The sequence below is a fragment of the Ischnura elegans genome, chromosome 7 (assembly GCF_921293095.1).
Source record: "Ischnura elegans chromosome 7, ioIscEleg1.1, whole genome shotgun sequence".
Classification (NCBI taxonomy): Eukaryota; Metazoa; Arthropoda; class Insecta; order Odonata; family Coenagrionidae; genus Ischnura; species Ischnura elegans.
This window is the reverse complement of record NC_060252.1, coordinates 13,513,481-13,540,352: the sequence shown is the minus strand read 5'-3', so window position 1 is coordinate 13,540,352 and position 26,872 is coordinate 13,513,481. Positions and strand designations below refer to the sequence as shown.

The following is a 26,872-nucleotide window of genomic DNA, read 5'->3' as shown; positions in this document are numbered from 1 at the left end:
AATACGACCCTTTAATGACGATACAGTGGCCCAAACATGACCAACTTTTAAAAACCACGAGCGATCTCGTTTTTCCTCGAAAATCTTTGAATTTATGGAGGTGGTGTTGCGTTGGTATGATTTTTATGGAATAAAAAACACAATATTCCTTTGATCTGGTGCTTTGCCTATACTTTCAATGACTTTTGAAGATTTTGGCTCTCATCTGTCTGGTTTTACAATGCAAAATGGCCGACCCGTTTTCCACGTGAAATTTCACATAAAGTAGACTTTATCTTTCGTTTACGAAAAATATAACTCGGAAAATTTGAATCACAATATAAAGTAGAGTTGTCTAAAGAGTACTAATTAGAAATCTTGGAAAAAAAAGTTTGCGACGAAGGAAATAAGAGCGATTTTTCAATCGCGCGTCAAGGCTGAGCTACATGCCGCGGAACTCTGAGGCTCGGTAACTGAGGCCGATTTTTCAAGTTTTCTAAAACATTAGTCTAGAAAATCGTCATTTAAAGCATGGATAATCGACTTCATTGACTTAAAACACTAAACTGAGGATGTTAAAAAGGATTTTGTATAGATCGACTAGACCATTTAGCGCATTACTCGAGTGAAAATACTAAGGATTGGATATTTTTCGGAACCATCCCATGCATAAGAAATATGGTTCGGGTATTGAAGTAAAGTGAAGAGATTAAGTCAGCTAGCTTAACCCTTTGAGTGCGGATGGCATAGCATTGATGCCCAGCGTAGGTCCTGCCAACGGGCGGGTGGCATCACATTGATGCCACGCCGGCCTATGTCCTTCAATCGCTCCCAACGCTCCTCCGCTCTGTTCTATCCACTCAAATGATGGTTTCCCGCACACAAAATGGATTAGGCCACCTGCATATGCCTTCCGTTTTTGAAAAAAGTTTATATTTTTTGAGTAAATTTTTTTTACATTTATGGAGTAATTTTTTATTTGTAAGATTTTTCGCCATTACAAAAAAATTTAAATGTGATATTTTCTTTACTTTTCTGAATATTTTTACTAAGTGTTGCCACATTTGAAGGTTATTATTTTCGTTTTAGACCTATTAAAATTTTTCAAACAATATTTCTTTTCATCTCATTGACGAAAAATATTTTCGTATTTCAAATTACGGTCACTATACCTACACACGTTAAACACAGTTGAATAATTTGTTGCTGTTTATATTAATGTTTAAACTTAATATTTACATAATGCCGTTATAACTCCTAACATTCTTCCATAATATATTTGCCACTCATTTTCCGAACGATCCTTTCAATAGTAGTCTGATTATATTGGCTACGGAAGAAGAAATAGAGTTTTCGACTTTTTCTCATTTATTTCGTATGAGTTTGTTAAAGTTACTAGGTGGGAATAATTACGACCACCAATTCGTTATTCACGGGAAATAATGAAGGTTCTAGGGAAACTTTTATATTTTTTCCATTTTGAATGAGAAATTAGAATTGGGGAAATCCTCGGGGAAAAAATGATCGAATTTCGGGGCTCAAATAAAAAAGTCGTTTTCCGTCACCGCGGAATAGACTACAAGTCGCCCTGTATCGCCTGTTATCCCTACTTTTAGAAGTATTTTTGCCATTCTTATTAGAAATCCATGCAACTATTCTGTTGTGGGCATGTCGTAGAAAAAGTCAGCTCTTCCTTCTCAGTTTTTGCGACTCTCGTTATTAGTACAGTCTCTTCTTCGGACATCTTTCGATTGCGTGCATTTTCACTCCTCTATAGAGATTTTTTTTTCTAATATTACCGTATGGCCTTTTTCCATTGGACATTTTGGTATTTTACATATATTTAGCCACTTATGTGGAATATGGGAGACATCTTCATTTTTAACTATATTCCTATTTTCAAACCCCAAAGACCGTTTATGTATCAGCCTTTGGTCAACTAGGCTTAGAATATCTCCTCACAATAAAACTACCTCTGGCACAATTTACTCAAGTGTATGCATGGAACATTGCATTGGGTCTTCTCCGCGAAGGTTTTTTTTAACTTTGAAGCAATTTACATATTTTACTTCGGCCAAATAGAGCTATTATAATCAGAAAAGAAAGGCAGCAAAATTTCTATGCGCAAAGAAACAATTATTTTTGGATCATTATACGCGTCCGTTTTATCTGGAGCAATCACGTTTAGATATTTCTTGTACGTCAGTTCTAAACTTTAACGCTTAATCTCTTTCTAACTGCAAAAGAGCAACCTCACCAGTCTTGTGCATTTTGTAAGTGTAATGTATTTTATTGTAGTATATTTTATAGGTGTTAACTGAGGTTTACGTTGAGGATACAAGTATGTGGAGCTGGAGGAAATATTGTCGTCTGAAAGGCTTTGGTCCATGTTGCCATCATATCATAGAGCAATGAACGCCGCGGAAAAGTTAAGAAAAAGTTGACACACGGAATTAATTGCGTAATTGTTTACATGTTTCTGGCGGAAGATTTTATTAAGCTGCATTTTCTCGTTCTCTCATATTAGGTGCAACTGTAAATGAATATTGCATCATTGAAAGCTTTTTCCCACTAACTTTGTTGCACGTTAATGACGGAGTTGGCTGAATAAAAGTTCACTTTTAATTAGCTTTGTGCTTTGGAAATACTCCTCGATGTCTCCAGCGAAGTAAATATTCAAATGATGATATTTTCACGTTATTTTATTGAGATATGAGAGAATGAAAGTATGTTTCCGTGCGTGAAAGATTGAGTGTATGTGCGTGTGAATGTATCAAAGAATATAGTAATTTACTGGTATTTTTTGTGTGTTGTTTGTTCGTAATCCTAGAAACTCCTCCTACGTGTATTAACTGTGACAGTCAAACCATCAGATTCATCGATCAACGTAATACATAAAAGGCAGAAGATATAACGATTATAGGTAGGTAGACGATGCATTCTTTAGGCCCTTAGATCGCAGTTTAACATAATGAATCAATTTAAGTATTCAGTTTATTAATGTATCGTTGAGATAACGTACTTTCCCGAATCCACGCGATCGGTCAACTCTGGGAATAATATTACGCATTTTGATTGGCAATGGTCGAGATGCAACTCTCAGACTATATTAATGTTTATTGATTTTGTATCTAATAACGTAAGAATACGCGGTAGAGTTCATGAATATCGCAGTGAATTTAATGAAACTTCACCGAGAATTTACCGCGCATTTCTCCGCGCCGATCGCAATCTCTGAAGCACTAACACAAAGGTTCGACTTACGTAAATTTCGACTTACGCAGAGTCTGCCGGAACGCATCTCTTACGTAACTCGGGGGATGCCTGTACTGCACCGTAAATTGTAAGAAATACGTAGCGCTATGTTGGTTTTGCCATCTTGACCATTGTGCTAAGTGCGTCTAACGACATAGAATAACTTTTCTCATTGGTTGGGCATATGGCTAACTATTTTATTGAATTTTCAACATCACAGCATAATTTCAATTTTCAGGGCTAAAATTGCATCCAGAATAATCATGCCATCATCAAAAAAACCTTTTAGTAAGTCTGCAACTCTCTCTGGCATACCGTATATCTCCGAATATAGTCCCCCCCCGAATATAGTCCCCCCCCCCAATTTTGAGACCTCAGTTTTGGGAAAAATTTTAAAATGTAAAGGAAGGCAATTTTTCTGTGGTTAGCAAGTTAAGATTCTAGATTCGATAAAAACTATTATTTTCTGTGAAGATTAAGAACAAATCTGTTTACATATTTTCCATCACAACAAATTAACTACACCTAAAACATTTTGTGATCCATTGCATGTATCAGTAATTTATAGTTCCTTAACCAGATGTAATGAAGAAATGAGAAATTTTTTTAAGTATCCAAGGCTATTGTATTTTTTAAACCTTCACAAATTATTAATATTTTTGATTTCCAAATGACTACAGACAATGTCAATATATAAGCTTTAACTTAAAACCCATAAACAGTATTGCATTTGGCCCTGAAACTTCCTTAGATCCAGTGTAACACACCCATCAAGTCATCACAAATCCAAGTGACCTGAAGAATTTAGGAAATCTAAATAAAATTGTGTTAAATAAATTATAAATATTATAAAAATATTGCTATCAAATGCCTGTTAAGCAAAACAATTAAACTACAGGACTTACAAATATCAAAGTAATAAACTTTTTCCAACAAACATTAAAACTGAAAAAAAATTATATCAATTTTCAATGCCTCGTCGCGAATCATTGCATAAGTTACACAAAGAGCTTCTGCTCTGCATTTGCGCACAAATTCGACGATATTTTCCTCTAATTCTTTGAATCTGCCGCATCGAGACCCCCGAAATGACTTCCGCGATGTATTAGCGCTTTGCTAGCGCTGTAAATACTATGATTTACGGCGTATTCTGCAACAGCTATTTTTAAATTGGCATCGAAACTCCGTCTTTGAAGGCCTCTAATCTGCGGCAGGATTGATCCTCATCTTTCTACTTGATCCATCACCTCACTGTTGAACGTAAAATTATTTTTAATAAAGAAAATATCGCGGAAATAATTGCGAAACGTTATGCGACGTAATTTATCGATCCTATTTACCCTGACGAATTGAAGATATTCCTCAATAAATTGATTACACTTTCGATGCTGAGTCGCTGTATTTCGATCAAATGCAGTAATGCCGGCGCTTCTGGTTTAAAGTCGTCGATTATTGCGCCTTTTCAGAAACAAATGCATCACCTATTGCGCATTCTTGTTCTGTGAAGGCGGTAAAGGCAGTGGTTGTAAACACGAACCGCACGGACGTATAGTAGCTACGGACGCAATGAAATGCTAAATCGTCACGAAAGGTTCACTTTATCTGTTTATTTTTCGCAATTATTTAAATCGTGTAGTTATTAAATGAGCGACGGGTACATATACTATTGATTCAATTCTAGTGTTCGATTAATGTAATGATAGTGTGTGTTTAGTTTTCATTTTAATTATTTACTGTTTTGCGTCATTAAGTGATCAGTGTGGATTGAATTATTCTAACAATACTTTTCCAAGAAAAATTAGCGGCTACCCGATGGATTCCGTGAAAACGCATATTCGATATGCTATTTGAATCGGAATAATCGTATCTGTACAACATTTGTGGTAAAAATTGTCTTAATTTCCGGTAAAACGTGGCAGTATTTACTAATATCTCCGATTATAATCCTCATAAATATACTCAAATAGAAAGACTACGAGAACATTAGCCATTATGCCGTTATTTATTACTTTATGGTCACCTTTAGTATGCTAAATTGGATTACACTCGATTATAGTCCCCCCCCCCCTTACTTTTCCGCGGCCATTTTTGGAAAAAAAGGGGGGACTATATTCGGAGATATACGGTACTTCCAAGTAAAACTGAGAATAATTCAAAGAAATATTCGATCTCAGAAAAAAATATTAAGCTATTGTTTTGTAAAACAACTTCGGCTTTCGTACAGTTTTAATTATTTTATGAGAATGAAAATGATTTAATCGACGACCAGAGATAAGGTATCCCATGGCTGAACATTTCTATGTTCATGTTCACTGATTGGAAAAGTACACCAAGCCCAAAATCAAGCGTCCATTTATCCCTCGGGCCATATATCTGCTATTAGTATTCTAATGCTTTATTGCCAATAAGACAAAAAACAACCTTTTTTCAGTATTTCTACTTCTAACAAAAGTGTAAGCGTGGTATAATATTCAAACGCTGACCTTGTTTTGCCTTCTCGAAAGGTCCTCGATTGCCACTCTAAGATCAATGATTCAACGCCGGGCAGGTAATTTCTAAGGGCATGGGAGTTAATTGTTAATATGTAGTTAATTTTTGCTAACCCCAACACAAAACCTCTCAGTGCTGTTTTTGGGGTACTTGGAAATAAATGGGCCAAACCTGAAGCCCACTAGTGTCTAACTTGAAATCATAGCACAGCAGAAGAATAAGGCACCTTGAGTTTACTATATCACTCAACATCAATATGAGAGCACAGAGGGGACAGAAAATAAGGGAAGATTTCTTCAACACAAGCAAAAAATAGCTGACATGAAGACTTAACTGAAGTTTAAATGAATAATAAGTTTGTAAAGTTACATGTGTTTAACTTACCTTGGTACAAATCATACGTTTACATCCTTCATGGGTACACATAACTCCTTTCCCTTCATGGTACCACTTGATGTGATTAAAGAGATAACATTTTCGTACATAGGACCTGCAATACACAATAATGAAGCATTCAAAAATAGAATAAATAAATATTGGAAGCATTCCAATAAAATGGATTAAAAACTGTGAAATTTCATTATCTGGCTCCCAATTAAAGGGTTTGCAGATTATCCAGGGTATTTTCTCCTCTGTGCACTAAATATTGATAAGGATATTCCAAATGCTTATAAATGCATGAAAAAGGGATATTTTAAAAGATTGATGCATCCTAATTGAATGCATCTAAATATACAGGATGTGTAATTATGCAATAGCATTTTAGCTTCCACGAGAACAATAACTTATCAATATACTATAGAACCTGATTCTGACCACTCACTCATGCTCAATGCTTGGGGTGAATAAGACAAGACACTTAAGTCTTAGAATTGACTCCCTCCAAAGATGTCTGAAACCCTAGGAAAAATTGTCAATTTTGTATTTTTCTATTCATTTAAAATTAAATATGGTGATACGTTCAAAAAATAATCACCAAAATCCTATGGCAGTGCTGTGATCATCAGGAAAATGATAGAAAATCTTAACAACAAATTTTTTTTGCAAAAAAATACTTTGAAGTGAAGTAGGAAAAGGAAAAATGTAAGAGAAGAAGGAGATAAAGCGAAAGGATGAAAAAGATGAGGAAGGAAATTCACAATGTAATTTTTGAAAAGTCCAACTCTTCATTCTCAAAACAATTTTTTAATTCCAATAAAAAAAAATTGTAGCTGTAATCGCTTAAAACGATATATTCTCAAAACAACATCATTCTTGGAAACCAAAATGAATAAAAAACAACGTACTGAGCACTGAAATATGATGGGTAGTAAAGACTAAAATATGGGTTAACATATTTTTGTCTTTACTACCATATTTCTTTTTCTGCACAATTATACAAATTTTCAGCCATTAATCATGCTCTAAGTAACTTAAAAAAGCAAACAAAATAAGGTCTGCATGAATTTTGTTTTTCTCATGAAAATCAAGAAGTTAAACATGAATGGGGTCAAAATAAGCCCAAAAATTGTTCCTGGCAAAAATCCTTTCTTACACCATCAAAACCTCATGCAAACAATATAACCTTATATGTAATTTTATATCCTCAACCATCTGTCATGACCCTTACCTTTCACAATCTGGATAAGGGCAGGGAAATGATGGCCTATCAGGCATGTGGGTGGCAACGTGACAACTAATGTTGCCTTTGTGATTAAACTTTTTTCCACATACATCACAAATATATTCTGAAAAAGTTATACGGCAGAAATACTCAATTAGATACCCAAAACAAAAATAAATATTTTTAAAGCTGAACTTTTGCAGATTCACAACCATACAACTGCTATTTATGCATTTTAAATACATATGTACGCATTAAAAATGAAATAATATTCACATTATATTCTGCACAACAATCATATATATGTTCATGTGGACTTAAAAAAACATGAAATGTAAAATTGAGAACTCTTACCGAGAGGATGGGCAACTTTCCAATGGTGCCTTAATTGTGACCACTTCTGAAATACTTCTTTGCAGTCTTTGACATTGCAGGCATGCTTTTTGTGGCAGCGCTGATGCTTTTTCAGCATCCCATTAGAAGTGAAACCAATATTGCACTCCGTGCACCTATGTTAATGGAAATTAAGTAGACCTTAGTACAAGTTCCCTACCACATCCTCAATAACACCATAAAGCTCCTAATACTGTGGAGATATTGTACAATGTCTGATTTAATCAGTATTCATAATAGATTAGTGTGAGACTGCTGATCATCCAACTTTGGATAATCCACGCATGATTTTTCACCCTTCGTCAATATTTTTCACTATCCTAAAAAAAATCAGAAAAAACAGAAATTCTGAACTTAGGAGGAGACATATATGTAAAGGCTGCTTAGAATGAGGCATGCAAATATATGTACATTGTGCCATGTGTGGTATGGGGTAGTGAAAATAATGTCATATAACGTGGCAACTTTCAAGAGGTAATGCACTAATGTATGATTGCGGGACAACTGGAAAGCCCCAGCTCTAATTTTTCCTCATATCTCTTAAAGTGCCAAGTGAAAAACGATCGATAGACTTTTTTCATATTCACCCCATGAAAAGTTATCACTTTCCTTGCTTGCTCACAAGTAATATTACATTTTCATGGCCTTCTAGTCTGATCTAGTATTGCAGAAGGGGATGACAGATGGAAAAAAACTTTATATGTTTAAGGATTTTTCAAAGGATAACCAATTATGTATATTGAATAAATGTAGCCAATGAGCTTAAAATTCTTCTTCATATCGCATCAAAGCCATAATTGCCACAGCCTTACTCGTGGCTGAATTTTTGGAATAGTTAAACTAGCATAAATAAAAGAAAGTTGGAAATTGCATAGCAAGAGCAAAGAAAAAATACAAATCAATATTTAAAAAAACCACGCAAGAATGGTAGTCAGACTAATGACCGTAATAATAAAGATTTATATTAAAAATAGTGTTCTTAATTAGTGATAAAAGAGACTTTGAAGATGACATGCTAACTTACAAAACTCATCATGCATGCCTTTTGAAGAACTTGATAAAACCATGTTTTTGGGATAAATTGCAATTGTCTAACATCTAACGCAATCTCTAAAAATCTTTGGATATTGTCTAAAATCTAATGAAACAAATGTTTAAAAAATTTTCTACCCCTCCAAGGATAGTTATCAATTAATACCTAAAATTTTTATGCTTTCTACAGTAAACCATATTTGTATCAGAATTGGATGAAAAATAAGACCGAAACGAAATATTTTTCTCTTGAAATACAAGTGCATCTAATCAATCCCCCAGATAGCACACACTTCTGTAATGCACCTGCATTTTTCTTGTATCCCTACATATGTATTCATACAGTTGTATTAAAAATGTATTACTAGTGCATTTTTTACATACGTATAAATACAGCTGAATTATACAAGTATGAAGTCATCATCGCCTCTAATATTCTTGAATAAATATTCAGGTAATAATCATTTAATAGTATGATTTATCTCTGACCTATAATTCCATTTTTATGCTGGCACCTTTTTTGGAACTTATTTTTATTTGTGAACATTGATTGTAATGTTTCATCGTTAGTTAGTTGACTTTGGCTCTGACATCAGCACGATAAGTGCTGTGTTGCGCTTGCTGCTGTTGAAGACCACGTTGTTTACATGTGAATTTATGTTAAGTTTTACCACATTTTTGGATTTTCGTGGTGCTAGTTGGTGAAAATTGGAGTTTCTGAGGGTTATGAAGTATCCTTTATTCTTGAATTTCATTCACTTGGCTTCAGAGACGTGATTGAGAGGCATTTTTTACAAAAAATGTAGTGCCGCGATGCGAAGAAAACTCCGGGGCTAGACCCAAAGTTCAAGTTTTTAGCTTTCCAAAAGATTCTGAGTTGAAGACCAAGCGGATTTCGGTGATCAGGAGAGACAATTTCACCACCAGGAAAAACAATAAGGTATGTACCCTTTCTTGCTGTAATTATTTAGATGTAATTTCTAGCAAGATGTGGCTGGGGGATGTTGATGAACGACTCCAGTACTGAAAGTGGTGATTTAAAATATTGTAGTAGCTATTCATTTGAAAATTCTTGCATTTTAGTTGTCTTCTTCGTATTCTGCCACTCGGTAAATGTGTGGTTAAAGGAGTTACTAGGAATAACCAGCCAAGTTTAAAGAATCAATTTGATTGGAAAAGATATGACCAACTAATTTACATGGCAATTTCTTATTTATTAATTTTAGGTGCGTGGGATTCCCTTCACATCAAGTGATATCAGAAAAGAATCTGTGGCCTTGGGCGATAAGATGGAGAAGATAATTTGTGTTGAATTAAAGGCGCCCAGATTGGAGGAAGGTGCCATTCTTAACAGTTACCAAACTACATATCATCTAGAAGACAGAAATACATAGTGGTATAAAGTGACATATAGAATTATGGTGGATTTGTTTATTGGAAGTGGATCATAGAGGTCTATGAAGTGGATGATGTGACAGTGGAAATTCGTCGGAGAGATAGTTATTGTGGCCTCTGATAATGCACTGTTTGTTGAATTGTATACAGTGGAACCTCGATCTGTCGTTTTTCAGGGGGATGGATGAAAAGAACGATGAATGCGGGAAAACGATCAATGCGGGAATGGTTGTCCGGGTTGCCTATGTCCCAGGATCAGCTGGATTTTTGCGAATTATGACATTCATTAATGGATTCAAACGAGATTTCAGCTGATTACAGGAATATTATTACTTTATCGAAACACTTAGGTCATATTGTTGATTCGACTTATCTCTCTTTCTAAAATCCTAAAGGAACAAGCCGCCTTGCTAAAAAATGTTTGCACTCCACTCGGAATTTTCACGGCTATTATGCATTTCTGTCTGATGTAAAAATTCTTATCCATCAAATGCCATTTCTAGTACACGTATTTACGAGAGAAATGTGCGTGTTATGCCTCAAACAACTGATTTCGCCGTCGCAGTGATTGGTTATGAAATGGATCAAGAAGGCCAAGAATAAGAATAAAACTAATAAAAATGAAACCGGACTCCATTGAACCCACACGGAAAACACTCGCTAGTTTTAAGTCAACCCACCCCGGAAAGTACGGAACCACTCGTGCGAGGTGAAGTTCGGCACTAATGCTATCGCGTACGGCGTAGGCAGAGCTTACTGCAGAGGGTGAAGCATGACCATATGACTGCGCAATGAAATTTTTTATCCTATAGAGAAGGCAACTTACCCACTCATTTCTAACAATAAGTAGCGTAGCTCTAGATGAGCAGATGAATTCAGATTGCTAGTCGAGAGAAACAAAATATCCAGAGAAGACATCGCTTCGTTAGCAACTCAGACAAGTGAAACTTGTAGCAAAACTCGTAAATTGTAACCAGACGCCCTGTTTTCGAAAAAAATCGCATCAACTGCCGTGAAGCTCACTATCAGCTGCGAGGATATCGTTATTCGCCAGAAATCACCATCGTATTATTCCAACTCTTTCCTTACTTAAAATGCTTAAATAACGTTAGAAATACGTCATGTTTGGTATCAATCTTTACTGTATTACGTGCACATCACTAATATCTCAATATAACAAAAGTATAATACCAATTGCCGAAATTCATTTCTACGCACCTTTTAATCGGTGATTCATGCAGCAGTTGACCTCCAGAGGTGGGGATCTTTGAAGCGAGTCAGCTAAAAAAAGTCAGTGGTCGAGAAAGGGGGATGCGTGAAAAAGGTTTCTTTTGTTCTCGAGTAACTTGATATTTTCTTTCCAAGCTAGGTTCTTCGTAATACGATCCCTGCTCGAGCTGGGACCTTTTTTTTTATTTCGGAGAAGAGAAAAGCTTCCGACTGGGAGAGGCGAGTGCTGAATGCTGGGGGATACCGGATCTTGGGAAATGCGATAATGTAACTATCCCACGGCACTTAGCTTCTCCCTATCGTATTTCAATCTCCTGGGGAAGATTCAAACTTTGTGTCTGTCGTTGTTAGCCGTAAACAACACGTTGTAAACACTTCGTCTCATTTTCGTCAAACGATAGATGCGGGAAAATTATACGACGGGACCGCGATCGTCAAACGATAAATGCGGGAAAAGGATACTTCGGGGAACGATAGATGCGGGGAAAAATTACATTGTCTTTATGGAACTTAATTTGGGACCAGGAGCGGCGAACGATGAATGCGGGAAAACGATGAATGCGGGAACGATAAATCGGGGTTCCACTGTAGTTTATCTATATTTCTAGTAGAGATGGGTCGGTCCCAGTACCTGCTTCTCGGTATTTAAGGTAAAAAAGATTAAAAAACGCAAATATTAATTTCCGATTGCATGGCCTCCACGGCTTTTTCTTTTGAGAGTTGCTCCCTAACTCGTGCATTTAAGGGTTCGTCAGATTGTCGCTCTCGCCAACATTGTAACATTTCCGTAGCCACGGCCGCTAAGGGCGCTTTAAAACGAGCTGACTTTTTGCCTGCCGCCGTCCACCGCACCCATCGGTCTCTATGGATGTCTTCAAACGAGTCGAATTCCGCCATTGACGGCACCCATTTGGCCCGGCGATACGCTGTCTATGACGTAAAATACAGGCAATGCTACATAAGTCTCCACTTTCAAACAAAATGCCTTTTCATTGGCAGCCACTCACGTGAAATTCAGGCGGCTTTCAGACGAGACGACCAGAGATGACTGCCGTGTGCCGTGCCGTGAAAAAAATCGACCGTCGGAAAATCGTTTCATCTGAAAGTGGTCTTACGATTGGATCATGTACATATACAGTAATTCTTCAACATACGAGCAAGATGCATTCCAAGAGCTTGTTCATGAGCTGATAAACCTATGCAAGGCATTGAAAAGTATGGTTATCCTGCAGAATACAACACTGCATTACAATTTCGTGTAAGCTCAAGGCCGCTCAGTTTATCCATGGTGTCGCTGTACTGGCGTGTTGACCAGTTTATAGTTGAGGTTGTAAGAACTGAGACAGTGAAGCATGCGAATACGTTGCCAATTACAGAAACAATTTAAGCTACATCACAGAATACACAATATATTTTGAACAGACTCACAAGTTACAACAAATTAACGGATGATGTAGTCGGAAACTGGGGAGTTTCACTATTGATCAAGTTGAGTTCAAGATGGCGCCTAGTGGAACGTACGCAAATGTACTCGGCACCGGTAAAATATTGGTTAATAGTATAAAATGCGCTATCTGCCACAAAAAAGTAGTAAACGGCGTTAATTGCAAGTCCTGCAAGTCATCGTTCCACAATAATTGTGCCAATGTTCTGAATATTAACGTCTCAAGTTTTGAAAATACGTGGTCGTGTTTAGCTTGCTCATTGCACACCGTTCAAGACGAAAATGTCTCCCTTCTACGTAACCTCGCCTCTAAGGAAGCCCTGATCTCGCAACTCCTGCATGATATGAGTGTTCTACGGGAAAAAAACAAAAATCTAGAGATTCAGCTACATATCTTGAATAAGAATCAACATGCGAGCAGGCCCGTCGTCGCAGCCAAAAGTCCCGTGGAGATGGACGACGAGTGGATTCAACAGGGCAACTGGCGTGTGAACTCAACGAGGAAAACAGCTCCTTCTCCACCCTTGTTGCCGCTGCGTAACAAATTTGAATTGTTAAATCAACTCCCTGAAAACAGTGATGTGCAACATTGTGAAGACCATCCTGTTCCTGTACCCCCCAAAAACGTAAACAAGTGTCTTCATCGCGTAAAACGGAAGCTGAAATCTATTCTGCTGTATTCGGACAGCCATGGCCGTGGTATTTCGGCTAAAATTGCAGCAACCGAGGTTAGTAAAGTGTACAATACTTGTGGTGTAGTGATGCCGAACGCCGGGATCAAAGAGATCACGAACTTCTGTGAAAAGATCTCACATAACCTCACCAAAAATGACCACATAATCATCATGGCCGGCACGAACGATGTGTACCTCAATAAGGGTAAAGTTGTTGTTCACACCATGAGTAATCTGATGTCAAAGCTTTCAAATACCAACGTAATAATTGCCAACATTCCTCATCGCCATGACCTTCCTGCTACCTCATGTATCAATGTTGAGACTAAAAAGGTAAATGAGGATCTGCTAAAACTTAGTACCAACTTCGATCATGTAACAATGATTGATACAAATAGCCTAGACCGTTCATTCTACACTCGTCATGGTCTTCATTTGAACAGTAAAGGGAAAAATCATCTGTGCTCAGAAATAATTAAGTGTGTTATAAGTGCTGCTGTCCTGAATGTAGCTGCAGTTCCAAACCTAACGGGTAAACCTAACAGCAGCCAAAAACCGGTCACAAGATCTCAGATGGGTGTAGTGAAACCGAAGACTTTGTGACTAGGGAATCCTAACTCGGTGATCACAAGAAGTGCTCCTCATATTAAAAAGCTTGAACCAACATCTGGTAAGGAACTCATTAATCTTGCTGTCCTAAATGTTCAATGTCTCCGAAATAAAATAATTAAATTAGAACTATTTCTCAAGTCAGTAAATTGTGATATTCTGTGTATCAGTGAGCATTGGCTTCATGTTGATGAAGGTAGCCTTTATCAGGTGGACGGTTTCAATCTTGCCTCAATTTTCTGTCGCTCTCATCATATACATGGTGGTGTGTGCATATTAGGGTGTCCCAAAAAAATCGAAGTCGTTTTTTTGGAACGCATACCCTCTTAATTTATTTATACGACGTCAAAACAATTGTAAATAAAATTTTATATACGTAGGACCTCGGAAACCCGTGCCGACTTGTGTTGAAACATGTCAGTATTTGCGAAGGAAGGCGCCGCGGAAAACCCTATGGCGACTGATGCAGCAGTTTTACCTGAATATAAATTGTTTTAAGTAATGGGTAACTAATATATGATGTTTGAACTTGGTCTGGTGACTGGTATGATGGCTGGTTTTTTTTATAACCAAGAAATACGAAGTATGCCGAACGGGCGGCGCGCCCAACGAAGGGTCCCACCGCAAGAAACGCACCAAAACCCAACACCTCAAGTTTGTACGCCCGAATGGAACTGACAATGAGATGGTAAGCACACAATTACTGCCACAATGTGCACAAATTAGACGAAATACAAATGGCTAGACTCACAGGTAGCGCACCCTACAGTTTTTTTTGATAACCATGAAATACAAAGCATGTCGCACGGAGTGCGGCGGCGGGCCCACCGGTTAATGCGAATTTAGCGAAAAATGCACCACATTGTACAATTGTACATTGTACAAGGTGTGTAAATAAAGTAATTAAACTGATAGCTTAGTGTTAGATCGGGCAATACTGGTGACGCGGGAGTTGGAGGGGAGGCAGGTGAACATGTGATACGCTATCAGTGCGAGCTGGAACTCGCTAGAGTCACGTTGGTTGTCCGTAGTGATTGTTCAGTGAAGCAGGTTTTGCTTGTGCGTTGTGAAAGCGTGTTAACGCGTCGATGTGTTTGTGATCACTTGATATTTTGTAAGTAAAAGTATTGTTTTCAATCAGTGAACAATGAACATGTCAGTGAAATTACGTAGTTCTAAAAAGGGTATATTTTTAATAGGGTGCGTAAAGCATCAAATAAAAGGTTCAAAACTCCCCTCTAATGGACAAGTTCTGGCAGTTTTATTTTATAATATCCGTGAAGTGACTTTAACTGTCAATGAAAGTGCAAATCTCACTATTCGCGAGTGTATTATCTTTTGGGAAAAGGCGCGTATACCTACCAAATCTTTCCCTAATTGTGTGAAGAAACTAGTGAACTTATATCAATTTTGGAGGGAGTTACAAAAAAATGCGCAAAAAATCCAAAGCGTATTTAAGCAGCGCCGACAAGAATTTGTCAACAACTTAGATAATTTGTTTGACACTGCACACGCCGATGCGCTTCAATTAATAAAAATAGATGAAGACAGAATCTTCTTACAGCGACAGAGAGAGCCAGGTCGGCCTGGTCACTTAGCAGGAGTGGACAAAAAACTGGCTTATAAAGAGGAAAGGGCGCGCCTCAGAACTATTGAAGAAGAAAAGCGACGTGCTACATATTTTTCCACCTCAACTCCTTCAACATCATCTAATGAGCCGTTACAAAACGACTCATCTTCTGATTCTAATGAAAACGACATGCATTTAAAAGAAGATTTTCCAACTCTGATCCAGAACACACAACCCGGAACCAGTGAAACAACTATTCGGAAAAATTTCATTACTCCAAAATTAGTAGCAGTGCTAGATAGGTGTCAGTTAAGCATGCGAGATTCAGTGTTTATTCTTGAAGCTACCATTGAGGCACTTGGATATAATACTGATGAATTTCCTATAAGTAAGTCCTCGATTCAAAGAATTCGTACGGAAAAACGGAAAGAGCGTGCGGCAGCCATAAAAGTTCGTTTTCAAAACGAGGTACCAGATGTTGTGACTGTTCACTGGGATGGCAAACTGTTGCCTGCTTTAGATACTCGAAAATCAAAAGAACAACGTCTTCCAATAGTTATTTCATATGCAAATAAAGAACAACTTATTAATGTGCCAAGGTTGGAAAGCTCTTCAGGAAGCGGACAGGCGCAGGCTGTTTGGAACGCGATTGTAGACTGGAATCTCGAAGATAAAGTGCAAATTCTTTGTTGTGATACTACGGCTTCAAATACGGGTCATATCAATGGCGCCTGTGTGCTTCTTGAACAAAAACTTAATAGAGATATGCTTATTTTTGCTTGCCGCCATCACGTGTATGAATTGGTGTTAAAAAGCGTGTTCGAAGTAAAAATCAGTCAAGTGACTGCAAATCCCGACATTCCACTCTTCAAAAAATTCCGAGATAACTGGAATGGTGTCGATCCAGATAAAGCACAGTGCTATAAAAAAAAGCTCGCATTGCACCTGACTGTTTCCGAAATTGACAATCTCCTTGAGTTTTACCGAACTGAACTGACCAAAGAAATAGTCAGAGATGACTATCGAGAGTTGATAGAGCTTTCTGTGATATTTTTAGGCGGAGATACACAGAGAAAATTTAAAATTCGACCTCCAGGTGCCATGCACCAAGCTCGATGGATGGCGAGAGCAATTTATTCCCTAAAAATATCATTACTAAGTGATCAATTCAAAATTACGATCAAGGATAAGACAGCGCTGTTAGATGTTTGCCTGTTCATAGTGACATCCTATGTCAAGCCATGGCTCCAATGTATTTTGGCAGTAAAAGCACCTTACCAAGATTTGTGCTTTTTGAAGTCAATGAAGGCTTACGAAAAAATTGATAAAAGCATCTCAAAAGCAGCTTTACAGAAGATAATCTAGCATTTATGGTACTTGACTGATGAAATTTCTGTCTTGTCACTGTTTGACGATGATGTGGATCAAGAAACTAAAGGCAAAATGGTTGAAAATTTAACCAAAGAGAATTTATCAACTCATGGCAAACGTTACATCCCATCTAAGGAAGAACTTTGCGGTCTATTGTATGGTAAGTTAAATAAGTAAATATAGAAGTTGTTTCTTTAGTTTTCTGTTTAGATCACAATTTTGTGAACTGAATTTCTCTTGTTATATTTCAGAGAAAAACATCTACGACTTCATTTCAGTCAGAAGCAAGTCATTGTTCGATCGCCTCAAAATTGATGACAGTTTTCTACACGAATGTCCTGCTACGTTGTCAAGTAATGCTTCGTTTCAAGAAGCCAGAAAGAAGGTTTCAACGCTGAGGGCAGTCAACGATGCAGCTGAAAGAGCGGTCAAGTTGATCCAAGACTACCACGGTGTAATCACGGTGGAGGAGGAACAAAAGCAATTTTTGTTACGTTGCGTACAAGAACACCGGAAGATTTATCCTGACTGCAAAAAGCAAACTTTAAAAAGAAAATTTATAGAGTAATTTTATTTACTTGTCAAACAGTAAACACGATTTGGGCATATTGTTGTTTTATTTAATAAATAAGCATTAATTTCTGGAACCCTTCCATACTAACCCAGGACAAATTTTCATTTCTCATGTTTGGGATTAAGTCGGCACGTGTTATCATAATTTAATTGCAATAATATTTATTATGTGAGTTTGTTAGGCCAAACAGAAAAAAAATGGAGGGTATGCGTATTTGATTTCGCGAAAAAAAAATTTCCATTATGTCTTGGGACACCCTAGTGCATATATTTATCAAAGAACCTTCAATTTAAAGTAATCGATACTACTAGGTACTGCATTGAACTGCACTTCGAAATCACAGCTGTTATTCTGTGTGTATACAATCTCATTGTTCTCTCCCTATATCGGTCACCTAATGGCGACCCTGAAAAGTTTCTTGAACAGCTTGAAAAGGTACTATGTCATTTAATGCAGTTTAATGCTAACATTGTAATTGGTGCTGATTTAAACATTGATATGAGATATTCCTCTAAGAGTAGCAGGCAACTGTCTAATCTCCTGAGATCTTTCAACCTCTATTGTGTAAACAGTGAACCCACGAGGAACAATTCATGTATTGATAATGTGATAACCACTCTTAATGTTCATGCATATAACCTTACTGTCATCGATCCTCTTGTTGCAGACCATATGGCCATACTCTTTCAGTTGATTGCAATTAACAATAGTCCACCTAGGGAATCCAGCACTAGGTACATAAGTCCAATCACCATTCACGGCCTTGAAGTCTTTAAAGGCCTGCTTGGTGGTGTGGATTGGACTAGCTTACTCTCACACAACGACAGTCATTCAAATTTCTCTTTGTTCTTTGAAACCTTAATCTCCCTTTTTAATGAATCCTTTCCCAGAAAAGCTGTCCCAGTCCGAAAATTCTTTAAATCACGTGGCCACTCAAACAATCCCGAGGTCCAAATACGCAGGGAAAGTGTACTACATGCCTATCATGAGTACAAGCGACTACCCACTGAGGATTTGAAACAAGTGTATAAAAGATTGAATAAGGAGTATCATTTCGCAGCAATAAAAGCGAAACAAAATGCGAACATGGATTTCATTAATAGTGCCTCTAATAAATTCAAAGCTGCCTGGAATGTGATCAATAGGGAAAAAGGCACTTCTATAAACAGATCTCCTATTACAATTGATCCCGATACCTTCAACAATCACTTTGTCAATTCCGTGGACACCACATTATCAAAAATCACAAATAACAGGTGTGATGCCTTAGCACTACTCAATAAACACCTGATATCCCCTCCTAAATTTCAGTGGCAATGGATTAGTACGAGGGATATTTTCAATGTAGTAAAAAAATTTAAAAACTCCACCAGTCGTGACATCAATGGGCTTTCCAATGATCTGATTAAGTCCATAATACATATTATAGCTCATCCTCTATCTATTATTATTAATGCCTGTTTTTCCACTGGATACTTCCCAGACTCCTTAAAATATTCTAAGGTCATACCTGTCTTCAAAAAAGGAGACACTACTCTTCCCAACAGCTATAGGCCCATCACCATTATATCAGTGATCGCTAAAATAATAGAAACTATTGCCTATACACAAATTCTAGTACACTTTGAGAAACACAATCTCTTCACCCCTTCCCAGTTTGGATTTCGCCCGGGGAAATCCACTGAATTGGCAGTTGAGTCAGTGGTAAAAAATTTATCAAGGGCATTTGAAGACAAGCAATGTGTCTCACTCACACTTTGTGATTTAACCTCTGCCTTTGACTGCGTCAATCATGCTACCCTCCTGCAAAAACTCCAATACTACGGCTTTCATAACAGTGAGCTGAAATTCATGACCTCTTACCTCACTGATCGAAAGCAGATGGTACAAGTAAATTGTAACCAATCTGATTTTCTTCCAGTGAAACATGGAGTTCCTCAGGGGTCCGTCCTTGGTCCTCTCTTGTTCCTTATTCTAATCAATGACCTACCTTACAATCTTTCTATGGACTGCATGATATATGCAGATGACACCACTCTGGTGCAGAAATGCAATACTCCTAGCCAAGTCAGACTTCTTACAAAAAAGGCAATAGAAGAATCTCAACTCTGGTTTACAGCCAATAATCTCTTTCTGAACAATGGTAAGACACAACATCTTACATGCTGTCTTAAAAGTACTGAGCTAAACAATGATCCTGTCAGGCTTCTAGGCTTCAATATTGACGCTAAATTGACATGGAATTCACATGTTTTCGTAGTCAGCAAAAAACTCTCTAGGGTTTTGTACTTATTGAGGAAACTTAAAACCTGTATCAATGAAAAGTACATGAGATTAGCCTATTTTGCTTTTTTTCATAGTATTCTTGCCTATGGTGTTCGACTCTGGGGACATGCAAATGAAACCAAAGAAATTCTAAAACTGCAAAAAAAAAGCAGTGAGGATTCTGAGTGGTGCTGGGCCCCGTGACCACTGCAGGCCAATTTTTAAAAACTTTCATATCCTCACCATCTACAGCCTCTTTGTGTTTCGCAGCATTATGCACATTAAAGATAACTTAGATACCTACCCCATTCGATCCACCATCCACTCTCATGACACTAGGGCTAAAAATAGCCTAAATACTAATTACTGTAGGCTGTTTAAGACCAACAACCAGTCTGACAATTTGGGAGTAAAATTATTTAATAAATTACCCAGCAAAGCCAGATCAGTGAGCATCACTAGACTGAAAAATGTGCTGGAAAAGTGGCTGTGCAATTATCCACTGTACTCAATTCATGAGTATTTTGAGCTGGACTTTTCTTCTCTTTTATTTTAAATTTAATCTTTGTAATGTATGTGTTTCTAATGTTTTGATCCAATGTACATACATGTTTTGTATGTTTCGTTGTATCGAATGTTTTCATAAATGTGTTGTACACAACATCCGCGAGGGCCAATCCTCGCCGTGGATGAATAAAGATAAAAGATCCTGTTGCTATGCAGAGTGTAAAATCAAAGCATATTCCGCATGGCCCTTCAAAATCAACATCGACCACTACTGTTTTCTAAGAACACCTGTTCAGTACTGCAGGCAATATTTCTGCCAAAAAAAAATAGATAAGACCCAAGGTTCTTAGAGTAAAGGTTGCCTTATTTGCGACTCGGGCTCCCATTGGCTTGACGTCACTGTAGACTGAACTTCCAGCACCATTTCAAATTCTAGCCTTTCCGCGGGTGTAACTGCTTACCGCAGCGAGTTCTTGAAGTTACCCTCTATCGAACACTATAAGCAGAATTTTAAATTTAATGCCGATCCACACTTCCTTCCTGTAACTCTCAAAACACTGTTTTCCTTGCTACTTCCGCAATATAATTTAAACTTAGATTAATATGGCTAGGAGGAAAATACGCAAAAAAACGAATTATTTGCTTCAAAAAATTACAGTTCCACTACTTTTTAAATAGAAATTATGCTCGTTTTCATTCTTCGCCGGGCTTTGAAAATATATAAGATAAAAAAAATTATGCAAGAGGACATTGAAATCCTTTACTTCAATGGGAAGAAAAAATACACATATAGAGTGAAAAGAGTTGTAAATTTACCGTTATTAACATTTCCAAATCATTCGTAATAGGAATTCAAAGTGATCATACGTTAAGCAAAAAATCATACAGATGAAACGGAACTAACTTCAATATTATGCTGAGAGAAATAAAATTCCCCGGTAAAATAATTTCTAGAAATAGAAAATGAACCACCAACAATTGCCGTTATCAAAACAGCACCATAGTTGCCCGCTTGAGTGGAGAACAGCCTTCGAATCAGAGGACTCTCCTCTATCTTAAATCCTACAGAAAGTTTCCACTGTAGCCTTTAGTCAAAAAACCGAAAAGAAAAATGTTTCATGGCACCAAAAAGCACTGCAGGAAACAAATTCGATAATTTTCAGTGACAATTGCTGAAACAAAAACTTAGACTAATACTTATCAGCTATTTGGTCGATCATAAGTCTGTTGTAGAAATTTAGCTCCACCGCCACGGTTCATTTTTGAAGAAGATATAAATAATAAGACTCAAGAATTTATGTAAAAGGATTTACTTACTGAACAATTTTTTAAATCTTTTTAGTGGCACTACCAAAGTTGCTCTTCCTTGTTCCTTGTTGCATTTTTTTGTTCAAACATTTTATTCTTGTGAAGACCCTCTGCTTGGCGTAACATTTAATAATTGCTTTGTCCAAGTTGGAGACACAGCACAGAACATTGGTAATTTGTCTAATTAGTCCAAATTAGAGGGTAGAGTCTACTTCATTACAGTTTGTAGGTAAATATAAACGCGAAAGAGCAGATAAAAATATTATATGGTTTGACTCAAGCCAACATTTATAAGTTTATAAAGGCTATTCTTAACCAATTTACTAGTTCAAGAGAAAATATTACGATTAATATTAACGTAAGTTTCTTTTATGTGAACTACAATTTAACACTTGATTCCTGATAAATATTTTTATACACGCTAAAACTTTTCTGTCCCTAAATTAATAAACAATTTTGCAAAACCGTGGCCTCGAAAATTTCTCAATAGCTCTCATAGGCATACAAAAGGACTCAAATTTACAAACTTAGTACTAGAAATTTGTTTACCTGATATCTTACCATTGGCACACGATGTTACTCATAGCATACGAGGTAAAGGATGAATTTGCAAAATAGTCCATGCATGAATGAGTGCGCAATATATTAAGTTCATTTTGCCTGAAAAGGGAAGAATTCCTGATTTTCCAATGCAATAGGGGCATCTAAGTTCTTGATTATGAAATCTTTAGCATAATCACTTAGTTTGTCTGACTGATTCACTTTCACCACTTTTTACACATGTGCGGGGGGCGAGACACGGTCAATGATTCAATTAGTTAATATATGCAATAAAAAGATTTTTCAATTTAAGCATCCGCCGGGGATATGAGACATTCCGTCCAGCTTTCTTAGTTTTCGACAAGCTGTTGGAGCACATTGCCACAGTACAACGGGAGCCTGGCATATCCGACGATTAAAGGCGCTCTTCACCCACAAAAGGTTCGTCTTATGAGTAGTGCATTACAAAGACGATTTCCAGTGAAATTGCAGGAAATGTGTTCAGATTCGCGTTAAACACAAGGCGGCGCAAGGTCTCAGGAACTTATTCTATCTCAATTTCTAACGTGCAAACAATGAAATGGCTAGGATCAGCTGGGATACAGGGTCTACAGTGACGTAACGGGACTTCTGCTGGCGCATGCGCAGTTACGAATAAGGCAACCTTACAGTCTAAGAACCTTGGATAAGACCCTGTTAGGGTAAAAATGTTGAAATTTTTAAATCAACACCTGGAAAAAGAACCAGTGGCTGCCTGATGTAATGTGACGTGTTGGTCAATCATGCATTCTTTAATGTATTATTTAAACTTTTTTGCTTGGCAAATAAAACAATGGAGACGATCTTAAGTTTTTTTTACAGAGCTTTCCTGCTAATTTACATCTTTAGTGAAATTATTTTCATTCATTTCTTGTGGTTGCTCATTTATTTTTGACATTAATTCAGATAATAAGTTCATCCTTGGAACTGAGTATTGAAAAACGATGGGGTAGAAATCGGACTGCCATGGTTCCGAGAACCGATTCATCCTCAATTTCTAGTATTGTCTGTAGGTGAATTTAGTGAGCATGTTTTATTTTTGTTTTTTGCCTTGTGCATGTGGTGCACTCTGGCATGTATTTGTGCGCACTAAGTGGTGCACTCTGCATTGTATGATTCTTTGACTTCTATGGTGCGAATAAAATGATGTTCCGAAGAACCCGCAATAATCTTATTTCTGCCATGAAAACTTGGTTTCTATCATCCATATTTCAACACTTTCAAATAATTATAGTTCAAAAGAGAATGACAGTATTTGTTTCACCAAACTAGATAGGGGTAATTAGAAAATATAGCAGATATTATTGTGATTGACTAATGAAATCATAGAATATCTCTATTTTATTTCTGTGGTTTTTTTCGTGGTTCTGAAGTGACATTGAGACTTTTTCTCATCCCAAATAATATTTTAAATACTTAAGCACCAGGCACGGGTACGTTTTGGTAGCTGAGGCTGGACTACACGTAAATTTTTGCATTTTGATGAGTAAAACTCCTTTGCCTGCAAGTAAACAAACCGTACTGACTGTCACCAGCCAAGCTAAATAAACACACCTGAAAGGCGGCGTCTCCGCATGCGAATTCATATGCGCCCGTAGATGTTGATGTTTTTTGAAGACCTTGCCACACTCCTTACATGCATTGGACTTCTCGTGTACTCTGCGGTAATGACGCTTAAGATTGTGCTCATTGGATAGTAATAGATTACACTCGGGATGTGAGCACCTGTAAGGATTAAATTTATCAATAAATTGGGACAATATAATTTGATCTCATAAAATGATGACATCAAGGAAGGCAATGAAGAGTAAATTCTATCACTTTTTAAAGGATTCTCTGGTAATCATTATGCAGGAACTCATCTCAATATGGAATAAAGAGCACGGCAAAGGTAATATGCCTTTCGAAAACTACGAGAAACGAGTATTAAAGGGCACTTACCTTAGTTTAGCTTGGAAGAATGAGTTTTGATGGCTGACAGCTATATGCCTTCTTAAATGAGAAGCATTGGTGTAGGCTCGGCTGCAATTCGGTCGGTCACATTCAAAGGGTCGCTGAAAGGTTTAAAGGGTGAAAACATTGCAACAAAACATAAGGCTATTTTAAAAATTAAAATCGAATTTAAAAATCACCTCGCCAGTGTGTCTAAATGTATGCTGCTTCAATCTTGAAGGCTTTTTGAATGTGGCACCACAGCCGTCGTAGCTACACTTGTAGGAACCTGTGAATTTGACGTCGAGTGCTGCCTTTTCGGCTTTGGCGTCCTCACAACTGCTCTCGCCGTTATCTGAGTGTCCACCCATTATAAATTTCAAACACTTATTGCAGAAGGTATAACAAGTCCATAGATTCAGTCCACAAAATAATCTAGACTCCCAACACAAACAACATAACTGAAGCCATGCCGGAGCACATGTCAATATCGCGGATTGCGGTAAGTTTTTTTCAGCTGTTTCATAAGTTGATATCTTTGCCACGGGTTCTACCAGGGCTGGCGCTGACGATAAGAGCGTATTATGGCGCCGACATCTGAACGAAAATTTTATCCCTGACAAATGAATAATAAATTATGAATTTTCACCATTCATATAGACAGATATGGCTGTTATAAAACCAATCTAGGCTTTAGGTTGAAAAATTTCCATTCTCCAATACGCATTCGTGCTCCTTTTTTTGGATGTACTGGCAATTGAAGAAAATGGCCTCTGACAATGGCAGCAAGAGTTTGAGTGCACTGATGTAACCAAAGGAACGAATAGTGCCTGAGAAAAGGTATTACAATTTCTTGTACAATTCTCTTTCATTTTCCTGAGCCCAGCATCAAAGTGGACGATGGTACAGTCACGTTTTTTTACGCAAGGCTGTGTTTCATCTTTGTCATTTATCCTTCCATTCCCTCAGATCTTGATTAGCAAACAAACGTAAGACAAGGAGGAGAAGAAGGGAGTAACTTAAAGATGCGTTCTGGAAAATGCCCTCACAAATTACTTCACTATAGGTAACACGCATAAAAATTCTATTCGAAAATTAATGTGACGAATTTTCCCTATAAATATATCAAAAGGCAAAGTGCATTTAGGGGCATAGGTAGTAAATATGGAGTTTACTTTGAATAGATGAGGATGTTCTTTCACAAAAGAGGCACAAATCAGTTTTTAAATATGTGTTAGGAAGATTAAGAATTTTAAGCGACGTAAGTAGAGGTTTACCACTAGTTCAAATACTGAAGACGGCCCTGATAGCCTCTTTTTGGAGAGAGAGATGGCCTTTTTAGCTCTTGGTGAATTATACCAAAGCACAATACTATATGAGACATATGAGTGGACTTAAGCAAAATACAGTGTTTTCAAAGGTATCAAATGAGACAAGAGAGGAGAGTATCCCAAGCATAAATAAGCGTGTGGAGTGTTTCTAATTGAGTTCAGAAATATGAATTGAACAATAATGGGTGTCAGTCAACTGCAGAACTGAGAACTTAATAGATGATGATGTTGAGAAAGTAGAGTGAGGTGATAAAGTACATGTTAGTTGATTATTTTTATTATGGACAAGCAGAAAACTGATTTTAGCATCATTTAAAACTATACCATTGGAGTGGCACCACTGCACGAAGTCCTTGCACCTACCACCGAAAATGAGATCCTACAGGTGCAATTGTTTATTGAAATATGTTAATCAGTTATAATTCAAGTTAAGTAACCCCACACAGCACACGAACATCTTCAGGACGTCCAATGACTGTCCACCAAGTGACCTATGGACGTCTGTAGGCTATCTGCATTTATGCCGGAGGATGTCCACTGCCTGTCCGCATGTCAGTAAAAAAGACTGCCTATGGACGTCCTGAAGGTGTCCGCTCCAGAATTTTTTCTCTGTGGATCTTTCGCACAAATTGTGTATTGTGGGTGACTCCGGTAGAGTTTCACTGTAGCTAGTCCTGGTATACTTAAATTAGCTAAGAGCGAACACCTCTATGTGTTCTAAGTCCGGGCCTTGCTCTCTGGCTGTGTCGCTGTGTGCATGATTTGGACTGCTTGTGGCATCACATATGATCAGCAGTCCATACCACCACAAATCCAGTGGGGTAGAGTCCACAAATATCCACAGGAAGGAATCGGCAATGTCCACGAATATCCATGCCTTGGTAGCTTAACTGGCTACAGCACCTGACCAGAAATCGGGGGATCCGGGTTCATATCCTGGTCAAGGTAAATGATTTCTTCTCCACGGATCTTTTGCACAACTTTTGTGAATGTAAATTCACATTGGCTACCTTGAGAAAATTTCCCCTGGACCAGTAATGAAATGATAAACCATCAGTTTTCCAGGCCTCAATGCAGACTGCTACACAGTTGAAGAAAAAATTCCCCAGGAGCAGTAATGAAACCATGGATTTTGGTTTTCCAGGCCACTACTCAGACCACAGCGATATATGTATATACTTTTTTGCCATGATATTTTTTACTTTGAAACTATTCCCTCCAGGGACGCAGCTAGGAATTAAGGCTGGGGGGTTTAGGTGCTACTAAATATGTGTGTGGGGGTATGGAATACCCACCAGGATAAGCGGTATGTGCGTAGATTAATAAATTGC

General features: G+C 37.5%; 1 protein-coding gene across 2 annotated transcripts in view; it reads right to left on the bottom strand.

Annotated features, from left to right (window-relative positions):
* Positions 1-24,716, bottom strand: part of LOC124162235 (transcription factor IIIA-like) — a 53,549-nt gene extending 28,833 nt beyond the window's left edge. The window contains exons 1-6 of one of the 2 annotated variants that reach the window (XM_046538697.1): positions 24,411-24,716; positions 24,220-24,332; positions 23,833-24,003; positions 7,682-7,836; positions 7,334-7,451; positions 6,109-6,214 (exon numbers count right to left, since the gene is read on the bottom strand). In XM_046538697.1, coding sequence (XP_046394653.1) covers positions 6,109-6,214; positions 7,334-7,451; positions 7,682-7,836; positions 23,833-24,003; positions 24,220-24,332; positions 24,411-24,581 — 834 coding nt within the window. In that variant the 5' untranslated portion in view covers positions 24,582-24,716. The remainder of the gene's footprint in view (positions 1-6,108; positions 6,215-7,333; positions 7,452-7,681; positions 7,837-23,832; positions 24,004-24,219; positions 24,333-24,410) is intronic. The other variant, XM_046538696.1, reaches the window with a different exon arrangement.
* Between the last annotated feature and the right edge of the window lie 2,156 nt (positions 24,717-26,872).